General features: G+C 42.1%; 1 protein-coding gene across 4 annotated transcripts in view; it reads right to left on the reverse strand.

Annotated features, from left to right (window-relative positions):
• The window catches only part of lmbr1 (limb development membrane protein 1), a 175,962-nt gene that overhangs the window by 51,390 nt on the left and 99,937 nt on the right, over positions 1–24,635 (reverse strand). For all 4 annotated transcript variants that reach the window (XM_055664412.1, XM_055664404.1, XM_055664431.1 and 1 more), the window contains 3 exons: positions 14,070–14,142; positions 3,607–3,693; positions 1,405–1,481 (listed from right to left, as the gene is read on the reverse strand). In XM_055664412.1, the coding sequence (XP_055520387.1) occupies positions 1,405–1,481; positions 3,607–3,693; positions 14,070–14,142 (237 nt within the window). The remainder of the gene's footprint in view (positions 1–1,404; positions 1,482–3,606; positions 3,694–14,069; positions 14,143–24,635) is intronic.

Genomic DNA, 24,635 nt, shown 5'->3' on the forward strand with positions numbered 1-24,635 from the left:
TTAGCATTTTCAATCCAATGAACTGATGAAATTTCAAAGAGGAAATACAATAGACAATAGGTGCAGGAGTAGGCCATTCGGCCATTCGAGCCAGCCCCGCCATTCAATATGATCATGGCTGATCATCCCCAATCACTACCCGGTTCCTGCCTTCTCTCCACATCCCCTGACCGCTATTTTTAAGAGCCCTATCTAGCTCTCTCTTGAAAGCATCCAGAGAACCTGCCTCCACTGCCCACTGAGGCAGAGAATTCCACAGACTCACAACTCTCTGTGAGAAAAAGTGTTTCCTCGTCTCCATTCTAAATGGCTTACCCGTATTCTTAAACTGTGGCCCCTGGTTCTGGACTCCCCCAACATCGGGAACATATTTCCTGCCTCTAGCGTGTCCAAGCCCTTAACAATCTTATATGTTTCAATGAGATCCCCTCTCATGCTTCTAAACTCCAAAGTGTACAAGCCCAGCTGCTCCATTCTCTCAGCATATGACAGTCCCGCCATCCCGGGAATTAACCTTGTAAACCTACGCTGCACTCCCTCAATAGCAAGAATGTCCTTCCTCCAATTAGGGGACCAAAACTGCAAACAATACTCCAGGTGTGGTCTCACTAGGGCTCTGCACAACTGCAGAAGTACCTCTTTGCTCCTATATTCGATTCCTCATTATAAAGGCCAACATGTCATTCGCTTTCTTCACTGCCTGCTGTACCCGCATGCTTACTTTCATAGACTGATGTATAAGGACCCCCAGATCCCGTTGTACGCCATTTAGATAGTAATCTGCCTTCCTGTTTTTGCTACCAAAGTGGATAACCTCACATTTATCCGCATTAAACTTCATCTGCCACGCATCTGCCCACTCCCCCAACCTGTCCAAGTCACCCTGCATTCTCATAGCATCCTCCTCACAGTTCACACTGCCACCCAGCTTTGTGTCATCTGCAAATTTGCTAATGTTACTTTGAATCGCTTCATCAAAATCATTCATGTATATTGTAAATAGCTGCGGTCCCAGCACCGAGCCTTGCGGTACCCCACTAGTCACTGCCTGCCATTCTGAAAGGGACCTGTTAATCCCTACTCTGTTTCCTGTCTGCCAACCACTTCTCTATCATCTTACATAAATACTTGATTAGTAGGAGATGGGAATATAACGGCAATTCAATTCTGGTGCTGCGCTACTGTACAAAACCTACTAATTTATCAAGTACCCCTTATATTAAACAGTATGACATAAAAAGAAAATGCTGGAAACACACAGTAGACAGCAACACCGATACAATGTTTCAAATTGAAGACTCTTGGGGGAGAAAAAAATGATTTTGATTTTTGATTTTCATTTACTTAAGAAAATAACAGAATAAATGAAAATTTCCACTAAGAATAGTGAACAAAACAGCTTACCGTTCCAGCCAATAGTATCAGCATGACAACAGGATAAACCAAATTCCTTTCCCATGCAGAAGCTTTCTTGCGACGCTCTTATGAGGAAACAGGTAGAAAGTTAGATAACAATACAAATGTAATGCAGCACCTCCTATGTTCCCCATGGACCATTAGACACTCAATAATGGCCTGGACTTGGGCATTTGGGGCAGAATTTAGAAGTCCATAGCTGACACTAAACTAAGGCTGGTACTAGCAGGTTCCAGAAAGAGAAACTGATGAAATAAGTAACAGGAAGCAGAAGAAATATGAAACAGAACTGTGAAGTGATAGGTTTTTATTATTAATCAAGCGCAGATTTAACAGAGATGAAGAGACAATTTGCAGATACCTGCATAACAGAACAAGTTGAAAAAGGCTGTTAACAAGGGACACAAGATACCAGTATTTTTCAAAGGCATTAAGGAAAGTTTTTTACGACTCGGGTGGAATCCTGTGGCCAAAGGCTTTAATGAGGCAATAAGATGCACATTTGTGCTACAGCCAAAATTTAAGTAATCACACAACCATAACTTCATATCCATGGCCTGGAAATATACCTTCAATTGAGTGGCAGTAGATGATGACATTGACAGATGAAAGAAATTGACTGTCCCCATTCTCACCAGCATGACAACTTGTACAAAATCCTTTTCTGAGCTAAGTGGAAGATTCACCTCAAGTGGAAGTGTTAGATTCACCTCAACTTCCTCCCTCAAAATCACACAATAGTATAATTTGCCAATTTAATTCACATAAGAAATGGCTGATAAAATATCTGCCAGTGAGCAAACAAGGCATAAGTTTAAGCTGAGTGGTAAAAGGTTTAGTGGTAAATGAATTTTCTAACCCAGAGGACAAAGGTGGAGGTGGAAGCAGGAACTTCCCAAATGATTAAGCATCTGAATGAGCACTTGAACATGCACAGAACAGTAGGCTACAATCAAAATGCTTGGAATGGGATAGGTACTTCATGGCAGGATCAACACGCTGGGCTGAAGGGCGTGTGGCTGTGCTGTGTGATGATGACTCAAAATTTAAGGGGAACATTGGCATGAACCATTCAAACAGCCAACGGCAAGTGAAATACAAAGCCAATCACCATTGAAGGGCCAACACACTGGCACAACTGGAGCTGCTATCTCACAGCTTCAGCAACCCTGGCTCAAGCTTGACTTTCAGGGTTGACTGGTGTGGAATTTGCATATTCTTCATGACCATGTCTATTTCCTCCCATGTGCACAAGATGCAAGGGTTGATCTATTAACGAGCCACCTTAAATTGCCCCTGGTATTTAGGCGAGCAGTAGAATTAGGGTGGCACGATAGCACAGCGGTAGAGTTGCTGCTTTACAGCGAATGCAGCACCGGAGACCTGGGTTCGATCCCGACTACGGGTGCTGTCTGTATGGAGTTTGTATGTTCTCCCCGCATGAGTTTTCTCCGAGATCTTCGGTTTCCTCCCACACTCCAAAGACATTCAGGTTTGTAGGTTAATTGGCTTGGTGTATGCGTAAATTGTCCCTAGTGCGTGTAGGGTAGCGTTAATGTGCGGGGAGCGCTGGTCGGTGCGGACCCGTTGGGCCGAAGGGCCTGTTTCCATGCTGTATCCTTAAACTAAAAAATAGAATGTGTGGTTGGGTGGCCTCATGGGAAAATGGAGGGAATCATGCAATTGGATGCTTGCTGGTCAGTACTGATTCTGTGGGACAGAGGGCCTCTTTCCATGCTGTCAGACTATAATATCTCACCATTCCAGACCCAGCTTTTGTTTAGAGATACAGCTTCGAAACAGGCCCTTCAGCCCACCAAGTCTACACTGAACATCGATCACCCGTTCATACTAGTTCTGTTATCTCACTTTCACATCCACTCCCATTCCCAAAACACTAGGGGTAAGTTAGAGGGCCAATTAAACTACAAACCTGCACATCTTTAGGATGTGGGGGAAAACCCAGAGCACCTGGAGGAAACGCAAGGTTTCCCACAGTCACAGGGAGAACCCACAAACTCCACACAGACAGCATCTGATGCCAAGATCGAACCAGGTCTCTGGTGCTGTGAGGCAGCAGCAATCCCAGCTGCACCACTGGGCTCCGTATTATGTGACAGATTTTTAGTTTTTAGTTTCCCTCCTTCATCTCTACTGTTCTTTGATGAGTAAAATAAATGCAAAATATACCAAGCTTTGATTTCTTGCTTCTTACACGATCTAATTCCTGTTCAAGATCCTCAGAGTTATATTTTAAGTAGGATGTCATGTAAGCACCTAAAGGGGACGAGAAAAAAAAATTACTAATATCAATTCCGAGTAACAATCATATCAAAAGTATTTGTTATATACACTGGAACAATGAAATTCTTACTTGTTGCAGCTTTACAGGCACATTAGACACAATAAATGTACAATACATAAGTTATTCTATGCAAACCAGACATGATAGTACCAGCAAAAGTAGGTAGTATGACCTTAGTGGTGCATATGTCATTTTATTTTAATAATGCACGACTCGTACACAATTCTATCGGGTGAAGAATGGTAGTTTCACATATTCACCCTCGTTACATTTATTACTAACATCTAGAATATTTAACAATTTGTAATGATGTTCTGTATTAAACATTGTTACTTCAACAAGTAAATAACTAACGTATTTCTCGGCCATGAAGACGCCTCCAAGTGGTGGCGCCATCGAGTGTGGCAGCCTCGCCAGCAGCTGTCTGTCCTGTCCTGTCCTTTTAGTATATTTTTATGTGGGGGTGGGCGAAAGGGGGAAAAACTGAGAGTCTTCTCAGTCACTACCTGGTCGAGGATGCGTCTTTTCTCCGAGCTGCATCTTCGCCTCCGTCTCGCGCTCTACCATCTGGATTGGCACGGCATTTCCTGCCAGTGACTGGCCAGAGCTTCAGCAGCGGCGCAGCACCGGATTCCATCGCGAAGTGGGCGTTGCCTTACCAGGATCGCCGTGTTGGAGCTCCGGAGTGTTGGGTCTGCCGACTTTAACACCGTGGAGCAGAGGTCTGTGGAGATTCCAGCTGTGGCGGCGCTGACTTTAACATCGCAGAGGCCTGGGATCTTTCGCTGAGGATCGCTAGTGTTGGAGCTCCACCCAGCTCGGCCTATGGACTTTGGAAGCCTCGGTCTCCAGTAGGAAGCGGCCGATTCGGATACTCCAAGCCACTGAAAGTGGTCTTCCATTCCGACCATCCCGGCAATAGCGCCTGAAACATTGGGCCGCCGTTGCGGCGACTGCGGAGGCCACAATAGGCACCGGCCACGGGTGAACAACAAGAAGAAGAAGATGACTGAACTTTGTTGCTTTCCCTCAGGGGGAAACGTTGATTCCGTTGTGGGGGGGGGGGGGGGGGGGGGGGGGGGGGGGGTGGGGGGGTGTTTTATGCTTTATGTTAAATTTTTAGTGTTGTTTTTATCTTATTTGTGTGCTCCATGGTAACTCAAATTTCACTGCACCAATTGGTGTAAGTGACAATAAAGATTCTTTGTCTTTGCCTTTATTTTTACTCAAAAATAAGACACGAAAATGTACCTGCGTCTTGGAGGCCGACGGTTAGGATGTTAGCCAAGAAAGATAAACTCAGCTATCCAAGTCCATCTCTCATTACTGACAGCTGATGGGAAGTGGCTGTAAAAGGACAGCGCCCGTGGGGGTGGGGTGGGGTGGAAGAGTTCCTTTCACAGCGTGTGGGGAGTCTGGCCTGGGTCAGCATGGCCTGGGCTGTTGAAATTGGCTTTCCCACCAGCGGAACCGGCCGCCAGCTCAGCGCCTTCTGCCAGCCCGCCCACCAGCCAGCCACGGTGTCCTTTAGCAACCGGTGGAGGTGGTGGTTGCCGCGCAACAGCCAGACCTGGGGCAAGCGAGGTGACTTGGGACCTGCAGATAGTCTCAGGGACGCGCGGGATCTGGGAACTGAAGCCAGTCCCGGTGACGCGAGGGATCTGGGAACTGCAGCCAGTCCTGGGGCACGCAGGCGATGTTGCTGACCCCTGGACTAAACAAAACCCTTGATCCTGTCCCGCCATCCATTTTTCAAAATTTAGCAACTTAAATTGGGGGGCGCGTCTTTGACGCAGGTGCGTTTTCATTGCCGGGAAATACGGTATTCATCTTTTTAAAAAACTGCTCGGCCCTAGTGTGCTAAGGCACGATTCCTGTTAAATAAATTATCTGTAGGTAACTTGCTTGCTTGCTCATCTGAATCTAAATCACCTTAAAATCCAATGAACTGTCACTTGAATGCAGGATTTCTTGTGACACACCAATCTAGACATGCAACTGATCAGTTGATATAAATGATATGCTTAAGATATAAAAACATTTTAAACTTTTCGCACATCATTGTACTTCAACTTCTGTAGATCTGGCATATCCAAAAGTTCCTACTTTTTAGGGGATATTAAGGGAGACAGTTACTTTTAAAGAGCAACTTGACAATAGGTTTCTAGTACAGCAGGGGGGGGGGGGAAATCACAGATTTTTATTGATGAAAAGGGGTCTAAAAGGGTATACACGGAGTTCAAGCGCCGGTCTAGTCGATGGAGTATGGAGATCTGCGTGCGCTCATCAGAAAGGCTATAAAGCATTCTGCTCCTTTCACTTATGTCCTAAAAAGGCATGAAGGTGGAGGCAAATTTTATTGGGAGTCCAAGAGGAGGGGGTCACTGGAGACTGGAGATGGGGTCATCACTGTGGAAGCTATAGCATTAAATTGCACGGGAAAGTAAAAATTGAACAGCAAAACCATAATTTTTGGTTCATGCTTTGGAGGCCAGAGGGGGTTGTTATTAGCATAAAGTATGAATGTGCACAGATTGCATCTATGCATAACTAAGCGAGAAACATTTGTCGACATTATAAAAATCCTAAATTAGTTGCCAAGCCAAAAGCAGAATTAGGCCTTTCGGCCTATCGAGTCCAATCAGCCATTCAATCATGGCGGATCTATCTTTCCCTCTCAACCCCATTCTCCTGTTTCGCCCCATAACCCTTGGCACCCTTACTAATCAAGAACCTGCCAATCTCCACCTTACAAATACCCAATGTGTGGCAGCAGTCTGTGACAATGAATTCCACAGATTCACCACCCTCTGACTAAGAAATTCCTCCTCATCTTCTATCTAAAGGTAATGCATTATGTACAGCACGAGATTGACAAAATCTCATCCACTGTTCATATTTGGCTTCCGAAGAGTAAATATTTATCTCCATGGCAATTAAAAGGCTACTTAATTGATACATGAACATTTATAGAAAAATAAATACCGGAGGTAGAATTAGAAGAAAGAAAATCTAATAAGAGAAACATGGGAAGTACAGATAAAGAGAACAAAGCCGTTGGAAATTAAGTTCTTTTAACTTGGAGTTATTAGGGCCCCAAAGAACATCAAATGTCTTACGAGGCTGCAGCCTTGCGAAACCACTGTGGCGTGCGAAATACAAATATTTTATAATACACTCCAAGTACATTCTTGATATTACGTTGCAAGGTAACTCAGTCAGTCAGGAAGACCGAGTACGTTAAATGTTCAAAATATTTTTGTTCTCGGTGATGACACACATTGCACCATTTGGTAACATAGAACCTACCACCACGAGAGTCCATTTCATAGACATACACTCACTTTGCCAATGCTACCAGCATAAAAATGCTATTGCTTATAATTTAGCTGTAAATACGAAAAACTATGTAATGCCTACATTTATGTTTGCGTACACATATTGCACTAAATTTCTGCACTGACCTTAACAAAACTATGCTTTACAATTCACTCAAAAATGCTGCGGTGCAACATATACTGTTTAAACCTGAACTGACAAAAAAAATTGCGCTGGAATCAATACCTACTATCAAACACCATTTCTGTATGCAAGATCAATGCAATCTTATCTGTTACATGCCTCAGATACAGAACCTCTGCAACTTCCTAGGTTATGAAATTACAAAACCAAAATAGGCATCAGGATGGCTTCAGTGGGTCAAAGTAGTGCTCAGGCAATTTAGAAATGGGTAATAGTTACAAATTCAAACAGGTGAAATTGGCATTACACAAAAATACCAACCACTCTGCAATCACGATTGACTAGTCACGGTATCTAGTGCTTAGCGATGGCATCAGATATTATAATTGACTAAGTTAACTAATGATATTACTATCACTACAGCAAATATAAAAACATTTTAATAACTCTTCCATACAATATTCTAATATTCAGAAGTTGAAAGTACAAATTACAACAATTTGTCCTTTGGCCCAGAACCACCTGGGCGGGCCACGCAGGCAGAAGGACGGACCGGTGGGCTGCATGGCCAGAAGGACATACCAAGGGGCCTGGCCCCTGCTCATCTCCAAAGAACCGGAGAGGAGATAAAGGGAGCTGGCGACTGTGGATGCAAGATCAAGGGCCAGTAAGAGGGTGAACCGGGGTCTTGCCTTCTGTGCCATCAAAGTCTGCTGCGGGAGGAGCTCCCCTGGCATGAAGGCCGAAGGTGGCCAGGTGAGGCGGACAATGGTTCGCTGAGCGATCTGGACGAAGGCGACGGCTGAAGACCCTGCAGCAGCCATCGGCTCAACTGGATCAGGCGACACTCCATAAGAGCTAACGTGCGGACCAGACTGGACTTTGAAAAAGGCGCTAAAACCCAGTGACATGCATGCCTTTTCAATGAACTATTTCGACATACTTTGTACTAATCGGGAATTGTGCTTGGGCATAGCGCTATTTTACTGAAATGAATGTAGATAAAGAATTTCACTGTACATCTGTTCATGTGATAATAAACCATTGACATTTTATAGCTGTTAAAATAGTGAAAAAATGTTTATATAAATGAATCTTAATATGTATATTTTAAAAAAAAAACACATTTCTGTCGAATGGCAAGGACATTGGCACTTAATATTCCAATAATTAATAATTACTTGCCCAATACCATCATCCACAGTCATCTTCAGCAACCAGAAGAGTATGCATTTGTATGCAAGTGTGGCCTAACAAACGCTATGTACAATAATAACATGACAATAATAACAGGACCAATGAAGAAGGCAAGTATACCATATGTCTTAATGTCAAATCAATAGATTTCTTTCTTGAATATACTTAGTGACCGAACCCCTTGATTAAAAATACCAAAGATTCTGGAGAGGGAAATTTCTTATCTGCCTTAAATCACCAACACCTAGTCTGACCCCTGCTTCAAAGCTGTCCAGCCAGGTGAAGCATTATCCCCAGAGCTACCATATTAGTTCTACCCCATTGGAATTTAGTATGTTTCAATTAGATTTCTTATTCTTCGAAAACGAAAGAGAGACACAAGCTAAGCAGGCTTTCATCAAAGAACAGCCCCATCCCAGTAATCGATGTGATAAAACTTCCATTGCACTCCCTTTATCTGTTCAGGTGATATGAGCCAAATGGGACTGCAGGTAGCGGAGATGGTATATCTTGGTCAGCATGGACAAGTTGGGTAAAGAGCCTATTCTGTGCTGTGTGACTAGGCTCTGTTATCTTTTTCAAGCGCACTCAAACATTTGATCAGTTATGTAGTCTGCCAACGCATTTATCACGTTTACTTGCTTAGGCTTGTTCAGATATTTAATGTGGATTCACAATGAACCAATTATATAGTTCATTTAAAATCACTTAACAGTTTAATTTTGTTACCTTTCAAGCTCTGAAACAGAGATTCAGTTGCTCAAAGAAAACCATCCAAGTGGCTTGATTGCCAACACCCCCAGGCAACTGGGAGAGTGACACCAATTAGTTCACTCCTAACACTCTAAGTGGCATCAAATACAACAACCTTTCATCTTCATTGAATGGGTAATGAAAATTAAATGTCTTTGATCAAGTAAGGATTTCTGATCCCACCACACCCTGTGCCTCTTGAACTTGGAGAACTAATAGCTGTAGGCTGGAGAAGGGGGTGCTCTTATAATTAGAGATGTCCATCACAACAGAATAAATCATTTAATTGTTCAACATACATTGAAATTACCAAAAATGGTGTTTGAGAATGTCAAGGTTTCAAACCAAATGGAAGAACAAGTCGGAGGAGCTTATTACATCTTGTCAAGCAGAAGATTAAAGTTCCTGTTTCAAGATTCAAAAAGGAAAAGGATCATCTTAATGTACAATCAATTGTCACAGGATGCACTGTGCATCTCAATGATTAATACACTCAACCACTCTTTTGGGCCAGTACAACTCTTTACATACATAAAGATTTACTAATGCTCTTCGGGGAATGAAATTGCTGCCCTCTATAAACTCTATGTTTGATTTCAAGGTGGCTATTCCTGCGAAATAGACGAAGTGTACCATGCCAGTCCTCCCAAGGGCAATCACGGACAAGGAATACACGCTGGTCTTGCCAAGGAAGTCATGTCTGCACACAAAGATGAAATGTAATTCTGGAACACTGGCCTTTTCATTTTGTTTATAGACTCTCATACCAATTTGTTTCAATTCATCAAATTCCTTTTCCCTCATCTCAGAGTCAAGACCCATTTGTGTTTTCTATGGCACCATGCATTGAAATCATTGTCTACTCTACAGGAATATAATGGAACAAACATTTAATCATACAAATATGAATCTTGTATTAATTTGATATAGTATAAAGAGAGCTTTATACTATCCATGTTGGTCAAAATCACTTACCCTTCCAATTTATATGTTGACATATTTCAAAGTTAACAATGACCAAAAGCAAATTAATAACTTTTAGTTTAGAGAGACAGCGCAGAAACAGGCCCTTCAGCCAAATGAGACCGCACCGACCAGCAATTATTCCGTACACTATCCACACTAGGGATAATGCACAATTTTACCAAGCCAATTAGCCTACAAACCTATGTGCCTTGAGTGTGAGAGGAAACTAATGACGAGAAACCTATGCTTTCGACCACCTCTATGGCAGCTCCATTGATGAGGACAGGGTTGTGTTTAAACTCTACCACGCCCATTTTCCTTAAGTCATCAACCAATACAGTGACAGATTTTTATATTGTTTCAAGGAATCTTTCCTTTAGTCACTATGATTGAAGACGAGGTCAGGAGATAATCGATCGCACTCACGAGCTCTCCATAAAACATTCAATGCCGTCGACTTCCAAACACAGTCTCTTGATTTATAGTTTATTTATTGTGATAGAAAAAAAAGAGTAAGATATTCATCCAAACTTCTTGAGTAGGTACATTTTTATCTTACTCGTGGTCATACTCGTGCATGGTCGAAAGCTGTGACTTATCCCCCATGCTTCTTCAAAGTAAGTAACTACTAGAGAGTCTGCGCGAGAATCCCCAGCCGCAAACACGCCTCAGACTATGTATAAATCCAACCCACATAATTACAGCCAGATAAAGTTTAACGGTAACTAGTAATAGATATAACATACTGAGTTAAGCTAAACGGCTACTACAACCAACTCTTTATCTTACTGACATTAATGGCTAGGTTGCTGCTCTGACAACTCAACACAAGGTTTCCCATGTCTTTCCTGTTATCAATTTCATCATCATTGTTGATCTAGTTGATAACATTTAAAGAACGAGTTAGTGCAACACTTGGATACACAGACATAGGTGTTAGGGAATGAGCACAAAACTATGTGGAACACTTATGTGGAGTTCACAGGATGGTCAATGTTTCAAGTTGAAACATCAGGACTGAGAAAGTCCTGATGCAACATCTCCACCCAAAATGTTGACAATCCATTTGCCTCCACAGATGCTGCTTGACCCACTGAGTTCCGCCAGCAGCTTTTTATGCTCCAGATTTCAAAATTTGCAGTCCTTCATGTCTCTTTTCATTGGCATGAACTAGGTAGGACATTTCTGTGCTAATATCCGTAATGGGATTGGTGAGAAATACATTGGTAGGTGAAATTCAGGATCTGGCAAACCAAGAAATGTTAGAAGCTCGTTAAATAAAATAGCAATGTTGCTGCAATGGACACATTCTTAACTTTGATGAGAACATTTTTTTTGACATAAATATGTTTTTAAAATTTCAAGTAGGAAAATGTCCTTAATATGACCTAAACAGCGAAAATATCCACTGATGTTAACATTTTCAAACCATGAAAATAAGTTGATTTTCATTTGTTTGGAAAGGAAATAAAAACAGCCCAAGTCAATGAGTTCTGAGTTTTTGTGTCTGAAGACTATCATCAGTTGTTAGATCTTTTTTGTTGTTTTACGTAGTAAGCAATCACCTTGCATCAATACACAAATTAGTTGCATGACTTCAGAATATAGTATCTTGGTCTTAACTCAGTGGCTGTAACATACAAGTATAATGGAACTTTCAACAAACCTGCTAAAAGCATCACAATGTCTTTTTATATATACGTGGAATACGTGCACAATCCACAGTTAAACATTTATGTGCATCTTTTTATAACAAACATGAAATAACTTATCAGCAGAAAGTTCACATACTATTAATTTTGCATTTGCAGTCCAAAAAGGCTTGCTGCAAAACATTCTGCATTTCACTTTTCCTTTGATGGAGCAGAACATCTATTTCTCAATTTTTTCTCGGATCTAACCAACGTACGGAGTTTGTACGGTCTCCCCGTGACCTGCATGGGTTTTTTCCGGGAGCTTCGGTTTCCTCCCGCACCCCAAAGATGAAGAGATTTGTAACCTAATTGGCTTGATAAAATTGTAAAAATTGTCCCTTGTGTGTTAGAGAACGCAAGTGTGCGGGGATCGCTGGTGAGCTGAAGGGCCTGTTTCCGTGCTGTATCTGTAAACTGAACTATGTTTAATTCCATTTTCAACTCTTCAGAAAACAAAGCTAAGGCACCTGCATGGGTGGGGTTTACTTAATCATAAACTCAATTAGGTCCTTTGTATGAATACTGTGGCCTGGTACTCAAGAGCATGTGACCCATCTCCACAAACCCCAGGGCCATTCAATCAACAAAACAAGTCATGAATATCATGTAATATCATGGAACGTATTCCATGGGTGTATGGAGCAAGTTGCCAGAGGAGGTAGTTGAGGCAGGGACTACCCAATACAATATAATACTATAATGCTTTATTAGCCAAATATGTTTGCAACATACGAGGAATTTAATTTGCCAAGTCAATCATACAAATAAAAGCAAAGGAACACACAAAATACATTTTAACATAGATATACATCACAGTGGCTCCTCCACATTTCTCATTGTGATGGAAGGTGAAAAAAAGTTCAATCTCTTCCCTTCTTTGTCTTACCTCAAGTCTTCTGTTGACAGGACGGTCTTGACTCCCGTAGCCTGCGCACTTTGGACACTACGCCTCGGGTTAATCAAGCTCCCGCAACCAGGGGGGAGGGGGACGTCAGCTCTCCGTGTTGGGGCTGGTCAAACCTTCTGCATCGTTGGAGCTCCCGACATCTCGGTGTCTACCCGAGACTGTGAGCTCTCGATGGTAAAGTCCACAGGCCGTGGGTCGGAGTGATCCCAGGCAAGGGATCGCTTACGATGTTAAGTCCACGCCCCGCGGTGGGACTCAAAGTCAGTCCGAGCGAGGCCTCCAGCTCCAGGATGTTGGGCCACAGAGCGATCGGAGATACGATCCGGAAAACAGTCGCATTTCCGGCACGGTAAAAGATTGAAAAAAGTATCCCCCAACCCTCACATAAAACAAACCGGAGAACATTTACACAAACTTTTCAAACACACAAAAAATAACAAAAAAAGATGAAAAGAAACAGACTGGTGCTGGGGCTGTCAATCATGGGGTGCCCTTGGTGGTAATTTAACATTTTAAAAAGGTGCCCTCACATTTTAAAAAAGTTAGACAAGTACATGGACAGGAAAGGTTTGGAGGATATAGGCCAAACACCAACCGGTGGGATTTGTGTAGCTGGGACATGTTGGCCAGCGTGAGCAAGTTGGGCCAAAGGGCCTGTTTCCACACTGTATCACTCTATGACTCTAGTACCTTCAATATAATCAGTTGAAACTATTTTTCTCCACAATTTATGTAAGTAACGTGGATAAGGTCAACAATTGCTAAATTCACGATTGACAGAAAGTTGTGAACAGGACACAAAAATACAACAGACTATACAGCAAAACTATCATAATACAACACGCTTGGAACTTTGTTAATGCTAGATTAGCGGATTTTCCTTAACTATTAGATGTTACTCCTATCAGTGTTGCACATTGGATCAATCGTGATGTTCCTAAACGGTGAAGCATACACAAGGGGCTGAGTGGCCAACTTCTGAGTCATACGTTCATAATTAAACCTCTTCAAACTTTGCACAAACAGCCAAAAAATATTTCCATCATTTCCTTGGTACTCAGTTCTCATAAATGGCAGTTACTGGAGGTTGATACAGGCTTTTCATACAATCTTAAGGGAACCAAGAGCTAAAAGGTAATTTAGTTATCAATTAAACACAGTGATAGAAATTGATTGTACATTCTGTTCCTTTCATTCTCAAATGGCAATCATTAATCCCATTACCAAGTCTAATGTTGGTCATATATATCAAGCTGTTTCTGAAAATCTAGAGCTTCATTCACATTATCATTTCAATAAATCTTTTGTCAGTGCAACTTCTCAGTTGGCTGCCAAAATACAAATTAAACTACTCGTACATGCTGCATACCATTAAATCTTCTTTTCAGTGCTTCCTCCTGAAGGCCAACGCAATAGATTTGTTCATCCAGGTCCTCTAAAATCTGAAATTATAAAAGATGTTTTTTTTTAAATTTTTTTTAATTTAAATTGCAGCTCCCGAGTTCTATTTGAATATGCAACAAAATTTGATTATTATAATCAATGCATCTACAGAAGATGAGGAAAACATGCTGTACAAAAATTTACTGGAATTAACAGAAACCATTTCTTTACTTTTTCTTGCATAAACCTTTCAATTACGGTATTTGATCAGTTTTCTTTTCAACAGATCTTTCATTGTATGCTATTAAACCTCGGTAAAATAATATTATTTTACTCCAGAGACGCTGCCTGACCCGCTGAGTTACTACCGCATTTTGTGTCTATCTTTTACTTGAAAGATCCACATCTTTCAAAACCATTTTTACTAATTGGAAAAATAATCTTTAGTTCTCTCAAATCTTGCAACTGCTGAACCCACTACTAGCGCCCAAGCATTCGAGCCTTACTTCATAATTGTTACCATGAACTCAAGGCAACAGTTGACTGATTGGGAATGTATACCTTCATGGACAATAATTGTTTTGTGTTCATATATAACTATTGGTGTTGAGCAAAAAAAGGGTTGGAGGAACTCTGCAAGTCAGGCGGCATTTGTGAAGGATGGTTGTAGATCAGGACCCGTTAGAGAATTTTTGCTCAAGATTCCAGTATCTGCAGTCTCTCGTTTCTTGGGTTTCCTCGCACACCCAAAGACAAACAGGTTTGTAGGTTAATTGGCTTGGTGTAATTGTAAATTATCCCCAGTGTGTTGGATAACGCAAGTATACGGGAATCGCTGGTTGGTGTGGACTCGATGGGCCAAAGGGCCTGCGTCCGCACTGTACCTCTAAACTAAAGAAAAGTAATAAAAGACCTGGGGCAGGTAGTGATTGGCAGAGCAGTCGGATGGATAGTTGAGGTAATGCGCTCCTTATGAAGGGCTTATGTGCCTCCCAATGCATAGACACTAGGTTCCGGCTATCATTTCAAGTTCTCCTTCTCCACTTTGATTGGTCATGGACTCAAAATTCCCAGTAGTCAGTTGCATTTCTTTAAGGCTTTGTGCAGATTCTTGATTCTTTCATCCACTGTAATCTTTTCCCACAACAGAGCAGGAAATAGCACATAGAACAGTTTATCAAAATACCAGGCCCTTCAGCCCACGAAGTCTCTGCCAAGCATGATCAAGAACATCACTTAACTACCTGGACATAACTCATATCCCTCCAAATCCATGCCTATCCAAAGGCTTTTCTAAATGCCACCATCATATCTGCTTCAACTTCCATCTCCGTCTATGCGTTCCAGGTACTCACCACCCGCTGTAAAAAAAAAACTTGTCTCGCACAATTCCTTTAAACGTTGCCGCTGTCAGCTTAAAATGATGCCCTCCAGCATTTAATCAGGAGGAAAAAAAATTCTGACCATCTAACCTATCCATGCTTCTTATAATTTTATATAGTTCCATCAGGTCTCCCACAACCTCCAGTGTTCCAGAGAAAACAATCCAAGTATGTCCAACCTCTGCCTGAAGCTCATGTCCCCTAATTCAGGCATCATTCAAGTAAACCTGTTCTGCACACTTTCTGGTCCCCCCCTCATCTTTCCTGCAACTGGACACTCTCCAAATGCGGTCTAACTAAAGTCCTATAAAGCTACATCATGACCTCCTAACTCTTATATTCAATGCCCCAAAATATGAAAGAAAGCATTCCTTCTCTAACACTCATTCTGGAAAACTCTTCATGTTCTAAAAACCTGTGCGGACCAACAGGCGGGAGTTTTTATGGACATTTTCAACCTCTCACTTCTGAGGTCTGAGATTCCCACCTGCTTCAAAAGGGCATCAATTATACCAGAGCCCAAGAAGAGTAAGGTGACAGGCCTCAATGACTATCGACATGTGGCACTAACGCCTGTGGTGATGTGCTTTGACAGGTTGGAGCAAATCAACTCCTACCTCGACAAAAACCTGGACCCACTGCAGTTCGCTTACCGTCACAACAGATCAACGGTGGTTGCGATCTCGCTGGCCCTCCACTCCACTCTGGACCACTTGGACAACAAAAACTCATATGTCAGGCTGTTATTCATTGATTACAGCTCGGCATTTAATACATTCATCCCCCCCAAGCTGGTTACCAAACTCGCAGAACTGGGTCTCTGCGCATCCCTCTGCAATTGGATCCTCGACTTCCTCATTCACAGACCACAGTCTGTTCGTATTGGTGGAAATATGTCAGCCTCGATAACAATCAGCACAGGAGCACCTCAAGGCTGTGTGCTCAGCCCCCTGCTGTACTCATTCTATAATCATGACTCTGTAGCCGGTCATAGTGTGAACTCCATCATCAAGTTCGCTGATGACATCACTGTTGGGGATGAGTCAGAGTATAGAAGAGAGATCGAGCAACTGTCCATATGGTGCCAGCGCAACAACCTGTCCCTCAACACCAGCAAAACCAAGGAACTGATTGTGGACTTTGGAAGGAGTAGGATGGGGACCTACAGTCCCGTTTATATCAGCGGGCCGATGGTTGAAAGGGTCAAGAGCTTCAGATTCCTGGTCATGCAGATCGAACCAGATCTTTCCTGGTTTGAGAACACTGATGCAATTATTAAGAAAGCACATCAGCGCCTCTGCTTCCTGAGAAGATAACGGAGAGTCAGTTTGTCAAGGAGGACTCTCTCTAACTTCTACAGGTGCACAGTAGAGAGCATGCTGACCGGTTGCATCGTGGCTTGGTTCAGCAACTTGAGCGCCCTGGAGCGGAAAAGACTACAAAAAGTAGTAAACACTGTCCAGTCCATCATCGGCTCTGACCTCCCTTCCATCGAGGGGATCTATCGCAGTTTCTGCCTCAAAAAGGCTGACAGTATCATCAAAGACCGACACCATCCTGGTCACACACTCATCTCCCTGCTATCTTCAGGTAGAAGGTACAGGAGCCTGAAGACTGCAACGACCAGGTTCAGGAATAACTACTTCCCCGCAGCCATCAGGCTATTAAACTTGGCTCTGACAATACTCTGAACATTATCTGTTATTTGCACTTTATCAGTTTATTTATTCATGTGTGTATATATTTATATAATAGTATATGGACACACTGATCTGTTCTGTAGTCATGCCTACTATGTTCTGTTGTGCTGAAGCAAAGCAAGAATTTCATTGTCCTATCAGGGACATATGACAATAAACTAATTTGAACTTGAACTTGATGACAGGAATGCAAAACTATAGTAAACTGCCCAACTCAGTCAACTGAATATAACTCGGGGATCAATAATGGTAATGTTGTGCCAGGGGTGAACGTTACCGTGAGTTCACTTATCCTTCCTGTCAATTTGAAGGATTTTGTGGAGAGACCATCAATAGCAGTCGTCTGTTCTCTGTTCTTTTGGTTGCTCCATGATAGCATACAAGACACAATACAAACTAATTAGTCTACAACACATAAAATTACTGAACACCGGTCCCAAACAAGACTGTGTGTTCTTCTCACTGCTCCCCTCAATCTTTCTCGATGCACGTCGGGCTTCACTTCCGACAAACTTCCCATTGACTGGAACTAATTCTCAGATTTATTTCAAACTGTTCAATCTTTGACACTACACCACAGAACCAAGGTTACAAAGAACGGTGATGTACATAGATGATTCATGTTCTTGCAAGCACTCAGATTCTGAGCGCCAAGTCATCATCCACTAATGATCACCTCCATCTAAGTGACCCCATCCGGTCTTAAGTTTTATATAATTGTCTTTGCTTGTCATAATCATGATCACCTGCTGGTATCTTTCATAGACTTTCTGATCGACACAACATGGATGATTTTCTTTCCCTTTACGCTTGTTATGTTATTCCCAAACAGGCTACTTGATGCACTGAATTGTGCACAAGTTTCTTTTTTATAAGTGTACTTTCCAGTTAATTGAAAATAAGATAAATTAGTAGTTTGTCAAGTGTAGCACTGCAGCAGAGAGCACGCACAGTCCTTGGTGATTATTTAGATCAATTATTGACATTTTCCATTATTAACTGCACTGATCATTGGCACAATTAAAACAGAAGAAATGGAGGAAAGAGTTCTAACGTCCATCTTATCAGCTTCACATTCATTGGATTTTCCTTTGTAATCTAGACAGCTTCAAAATGATTCCATCACACACTCATCTACCCCTTTATGCACTTTATATATTCTGTCCCCAAACAATTCGTCCAAGTGCAGCAGCTTATCAAATTCTGCAGAAACTGCAGGGGCTGGATTCTTGCAAGGAACACCAATCCCTGGAGCAACGGGGATGATGACAGAAGCCTCCACGTGGCGATTCCTGGAAGCGACGACACGATGCACTCTGTGATGCGTCGGGCGACAATTCTGTCAACATGAACGACTACAGAAGCCAACAGCGAGCTGTGTCGTCTGACACACCAGCAAACGAACTGGAGCAACTCAGTGGGTCAGGCAGCACCTCTGGAGGACATGGACAGGCAATGTTCTGGGTCAGGAAAAGTCACCTATGTCCGTCAGAGATGCCGTCTGACCCGCTAAGTTATTCCAGCACTTTGTGTTCTATGCAGATTGGGGCAAACATTTTGACGAGCACCTGCATTCAATTCGGAGTCAAAACTCAGCATCACGGGCTATTGCAATTCTCCATGTAACTCCCAATCTGGTGCATTTGTCTGAGGCCCCCCCTGCCCTAATAATGCCCTGCATAAACTAGAAGAACGGATCCTCAATTTCCACCAGTGCATATTAGTCTTCACAACTGAACAATTCTATGGCTTCAGGCAAGTCCAATATCCTCGTTTCTGCATCAGAAATGCCCATATCTGCCACATGTAATTTATGTATGATACTAGCTCAATAATTTCTCTTCCCATTGACAAAGTCTGACTGTGGGGCATGTCCTGTGACCTTGCATTTTATACCATTTCATGTACTTTTGTCTGCATTCTCACTGTCATTCTGTTTCCATTTTTCATTGAAGAGCTCATGATCAGATGACCTTTATAACTTACATTCGCAATATCCTTGGCCTCAGTCTTTCAGATATATTTCCTTGTACTACTCCCTCAGCTTCTCAAAACATATTTTTCTTCTTCTCCAGTTGTCCAACTAGAAACAGGAACCCTGCTTCTTTTACCACAGAATATGCATGATTTATTGAAAGTTTTTCTATTTTTATTTCAGATCTCCATTTGTTTTGTTTCTAGTGTTGTGTTTTGGCGCAGTAAACCAGGGGTGCACTTACACTGTAATTAGTACAGTCCTGACGACATTGTAGACCAGTGAGACCTAGGGATACAGGTACCCTCAAAGTAGTACAGGTGTGGGGTGACACAATGGCACAGCGGTAACGCTACTACCTTATAGCGCCAGAGACCCAGGTTCGATCATGATGACGGGTACTGTCTGCGCGGATTTGTACGTTCTTCCTGTGACCAGGGAGGGAGGGTGGGGAGGGAGTTTCTCCAGGTTCTCCGGTTTCCTCACACACTCCAAAGACATACAGGTATGAATGTTAATTGGCGTTGGTAAAATCGTAAATTGTCCCTACAGTGTAAGATAGGGTTAATGTATGGGGTGATCATTGGTTGGTGCGGACTCGGTGGGCCAAAGGGCCTGTCGACTGTATCTCTAAAATCAAAGGTAGATAGGGCAGTGACAAAAGCATCTGCCTCACTTGCCTTCATTGGACAGGGTAATGAGTTCAGGAGTTGGAATATCATGTTATAGCTGGATGAAGACATTTGGACAATGGTCACATTTTGAGTGCAATGTAAAGTTCTGGTTGACCTGCGATAGGAATAATGTCATTGGACTGAAAAGGGTGCAATAAACATTTTAAAGTATGTTCCCTGGATTGGAAGGTTTGTGTTCCAAGAAGAGGAGGGATAGGCTCAGATGTTTTTCACTGGAGAGTAGAGAGCTAAGGGGTGAAACAGATTTATAAAGTCATAAGGGACTGATGGCCATAATCCCATCCTGAAACAGTGGAGTCCAAAAGTAAAGGGCTTATGTGAGAGGAGATAGATTTTTAACGATTTTGAGGTGAAGTTGCTGCATATCAGGAATGAGCTTGCAAATGAACTGGCAGCGACATGTACAATTATAACATTTAAAATACATTGACAGGTACATGGATAATAAAAGATTCGGACAGATATGGGCCAGGAATGTGAAAGTAGATCTCGCTCATTCAGGCAATTTGGTCAGCATTTACAAGATGGACCAAAGGATCAATTTCTGTGTCATCAATGACAAGAGGAAAAAAAATTAAAAGGCAGGACAAGTATAAGAGGATTACACCGTTCGTTCATCTTAAGATAAACATGAGCATATGCCCATTTACATTCTCCCCTTGTTACAACATTGCCACAGAGTGATGCGAGGAACCATGGTGCAGAATGGGAGATATTTTCAATAATGGGATGTATTCTAAAGATGCATAAAAAGAACTGGCTTGCTGCAACATTGAGGCTTGATAACTTGTAGGTCCCTTGCAGTCAGAAACAGGTGAATCGATCATGGGGAACAAGGACATGGCAGACCAATTGAATAACTACTTTGCTATGGAAGACATAAATAATCTGCCAGAAATAGCAGGGGACCGGGGGTCAAATGAGATGGAGGAACTGAGTGAAATCTAGGTTAGCCGGGAAGTGGTGTTAGGTAAATTGAATGGATTAAAGGCCGATAAATCCCCAGGGCCAGATAGGCTACATCCCAGAGTACTTAAGGAAGTAGCCCCAGAAATAGTGGATGCATTAGTGATAATTTTTCAGAACTCTTTAGATTCTGGAGTAGTTCCTGAGGATTGGAGGGTAGCTAATGTAACCCCACTTTATAAAAAGGGACGGAGAGAGAAAACGGGGAATTACAGACCAGTTAGTCTAACGTCGGTAGTGGGGAATCTGCTAGAATCAGTTATTAAAGATGGGATAGCAGCACATTTGGAAAGTGGTGAAATCATTGGACAAAGTCAGCATGGATTTATGAAAGGTAAATCATGTCTGACGAATCCTATAGAATTTTTCGAGGATGTAACTAGTAGAGTGGATAAGGGAGAACCAGTGGATGTGTTATATCTGGACTTTCAGAAGGCTTTCGACAAGGTCCCACATAAGAGATTAGTGTACAAACTTAAAGCACACGGTATTGGGGGTTCAGTATTGATGTGGATAGAGAACTGGCTGGCAAACAGGAAGCAAAGAGTAGGGTCCTTTTCACAATGGCAGCCAGTGACTAGTGGGGTACCGCAAGGCTCAGTGCTGGGACCCCAGCTATTTACGACATATATTAATGATTTGAACGAGGGAATTGAATGCAACATCTCCAAATTTGCGGATGACACAAAGCTGGGGGGCAGTGTTAGCTGTGTGGAGGATGCTAGGAGGCTGCAAGGTGACTTGGATAGGCTGGGTGAGTGGGCAAATGCATGGCAGATGCAGTATAATGTGAGGTTATCCACTTTGGTGGCAAAAACAGGAAAGTAGACTGTTATCTGAATGGTGGCCGATTAGGAAAGGGGGAGATGCAACGAGACCTGGGTGTCATGGTACACCAGTCATTAAAAGTAGGCATGCAGGTGCAGCAGGCAGTGAAGAAGGCAAATGATATATTAGCATTCATTGCAAAAGGATTTGAGTATAGGAGCAGGGAGGTTCTACTACAGTTGTACTGGGTCTTGGTGAGACCACACCTGGCGTATTGCGTACAGTTTTGGTCTCCTAATCTGAGGAAGGACATTCTTGCCATAGAGGGAGTACAGAGAAGGTTCACCAGATTGATTCCTGGGATGTCAGGACTTTCATATGAAGAAAGACAGGATAGACTCGGTTTGTACTCGCTAGAATTTAGAAGATTGAGGGGGGATCTTATAGAAACTTACAAAATTCTTAAGTGGTTGGGCAGGCTAGATGCAGGAAGATTGTTCCCGATGTTGGGGAAGTTCAGGACAAGGGGTCACAGTTTAAGGATAAGGGGGAAATCTTTTAGGACGGAGATGAGGAAAACATTTTTCACACAGCCAGTGGTGAATCTCTGGAATTCTCTGCCACAGAAGGTAGTTGAGGCCAGTTCATTGGCTATATTTAAGAGGGAGTTGTGGCCCTTGTGGCTAAAGGGATCAGGGGGTATGGAGAGAAGGCAGGTACAGGATACTGAGTTGGATGATCAGCCATGACCATATTGAATGGCTGTGCAGGCTCGAAGGGCCAAATGGCCTACTCCTGCACCTATTTTCTATGTTTCTATGTTTCTAACTTCTCTATGAGGCAACTTTCACCAGAATGCCACCCATGAAATACAATTAAATCACCCTACTTTTACTAATCTATAGGAAAGTAAAACAATAAGAAAACAGAATGGAACATGAGATTGCTAAAAGTGATACATGAGATGTTATGAAAAGATACAAGCTCCCTAAATTGATCTTACATTGTTGGCCTCATAGGAATATTTCCCAGATTATACCATCAATGAGCCCCGTGTAGATTTCTGATGATCTCTTACAACTTAACAAATTTTGCTAGCAGTTCTGACTATAGCACACTACTAAAAATGCCAGAAGCTGTCAAGCTTGCACGCTGTGTGGTCAGAGAAACATGGTTGAAGTACACAAATTATGATGTATATACAATGCCCTCCATAATGTTTGGGACAAAGACCCATCATTTATTTATTTGCCTCTGTACTTCACAATTTGAGATTTGTAATAGAAAAAAAAAATCACATGTGGTTAAAGTGCACATTGTCAGATTTTAATAAAGGGTATATTTATACATTTTGGTTTCACCATGTAGAAATTACAGCTGTGTTTATACATAGTCCTCCCCCCCCCCCCCCCCCCCCCCCCCCCCCCCCCCATTTCAGGACACCATAATGTTTGGGACACAGCAATGTCAAGTAAACAAAACTAGTCATGTTTAGTATTTTGTTGCATATCCTTTGCTTGCAATGACTGCTTGAAGTCTGCAATTCATGCACATCACCAGTTGCTGGGTGTCTTCTCTGGTGATGTTCTGCCAGGCCTGTATTGCATCCATCTTTAGCTTAGGCTTGTTTTGGGGGCTAGTCCCCTTCACTTTTCTCTTCAGTATTTAAAAGGCATGCTCAATTAGGTTCAGATCGGGTGATTGACTTGGCCACTCAAGAATTGCCCATTTTTTAGCTTTGAAAAACTCCTTTGTTGCTTTAGCAGTATGTGTGGGATCATTGTCTTGCTGTCAAATGAATTGCCAGCCAATGAGTTTTGAGGCATTTAATAAAGCTTTATTTCAGACACAGGTCCATATAACACATCATACAGTATAAGGAGATACAAAAAATACATTAAAAATTGCATATTAGCCTATAAGATACACAAGCTATTGCACCAATGCCATCTTAGCCTAGAAGTGAATCTATAGCAGCTTTTCAGAGGGCTGACTAGGGCTTCAATTATGTGGTTCTCTGACTTGTCCAGGCGACACATAAAACTAAACATCAGCTGTCTTAAGAGTGCCTCACAGGTTGGCACTCTAGTGGACACAAACAATTGACTGGCACTAGGCCACCTAGGGACACGAAGCAGCAACCTCATTGCATCATTGTATGCTACCTTGAGCCTCTGCTTACTCTTTTTCTTATAGTTAGACCACAATTGAGCAGTATATAACGGTGTGATATAGGTTCTGAACAAGGAACACTTCACAGAGTCAGAGCACATAGAAAACTTCCTTATAAGTATGTTAGCTTGAAAATAAATTTTACAGCGCTGTCGGTAGAGGTCTTTGTCATCCGTCCAGTCATCGGATATGACATGACCTAGGTATTTAATTTCCTCACACACAGTTAGAGGACTGCTGACAAATAAAAGGTCGGAAAAGTTGATTTCCTGTCCTCAGCGCTTCTAACTATCATTATGCGGCTTTTCTTAGCGTTATACTTTATGTCATAATCAAGGCCATACTGAGAGCACACCAACATCTGCTGCAGCCCAGCACTATATGGGCAGAGCAGGACCAGGTCGTCTGCATACATAAGATGATTAACAATACTGTTGACCACAAGACAGCCAGTTTTTAACCTATTTAACTGATTTGATAATTCATCCATATAAACATTAAATAAAATAGGAGACAAAATTCCTCCTTGCCGCACTCCGTTACTAACACAGAATGGAGCAGATACAACATTGTTCCATTTAACCTGAAACGTTTGATGGGCATACCAAAACACTAAAATTCTCACTAAAAAATTAAGGGCACCTCTATCTAGCAATTTTACAAACAATTGTTCATGATTAATTCTATCAAATGCCTTGGACGCATCAATAAAACATAGGAATACAGATGAATTCAGGCTTGTGTACCTGAACACAATCTCTTTAAGAGCATAGATACACTGGTCAGTTCCATGTTTTCTTTTGAACCCAAACTGATTGTCAGTAGTAAGGACATACATTTCTAGCTTTGTTAGCAGTATTCTCTCCAGTACTTTAGACAAGATACATTTGTTTG

This window comes from Leucoraja erinacea, chromosome 2 (assembly GCF_028641065.1).
Source record: "Leucoraja erinacea ecotype New England chromosome 2, Leri_hhj_1, whole genome shotgun sequence".
NCBI classification, from domain to species: Eukaryota; Metazoa; Chordata; class Chondrichthyes; order Rajiformes; family Rajidae; genus Leucoraja; species Leucoraja erinaceus.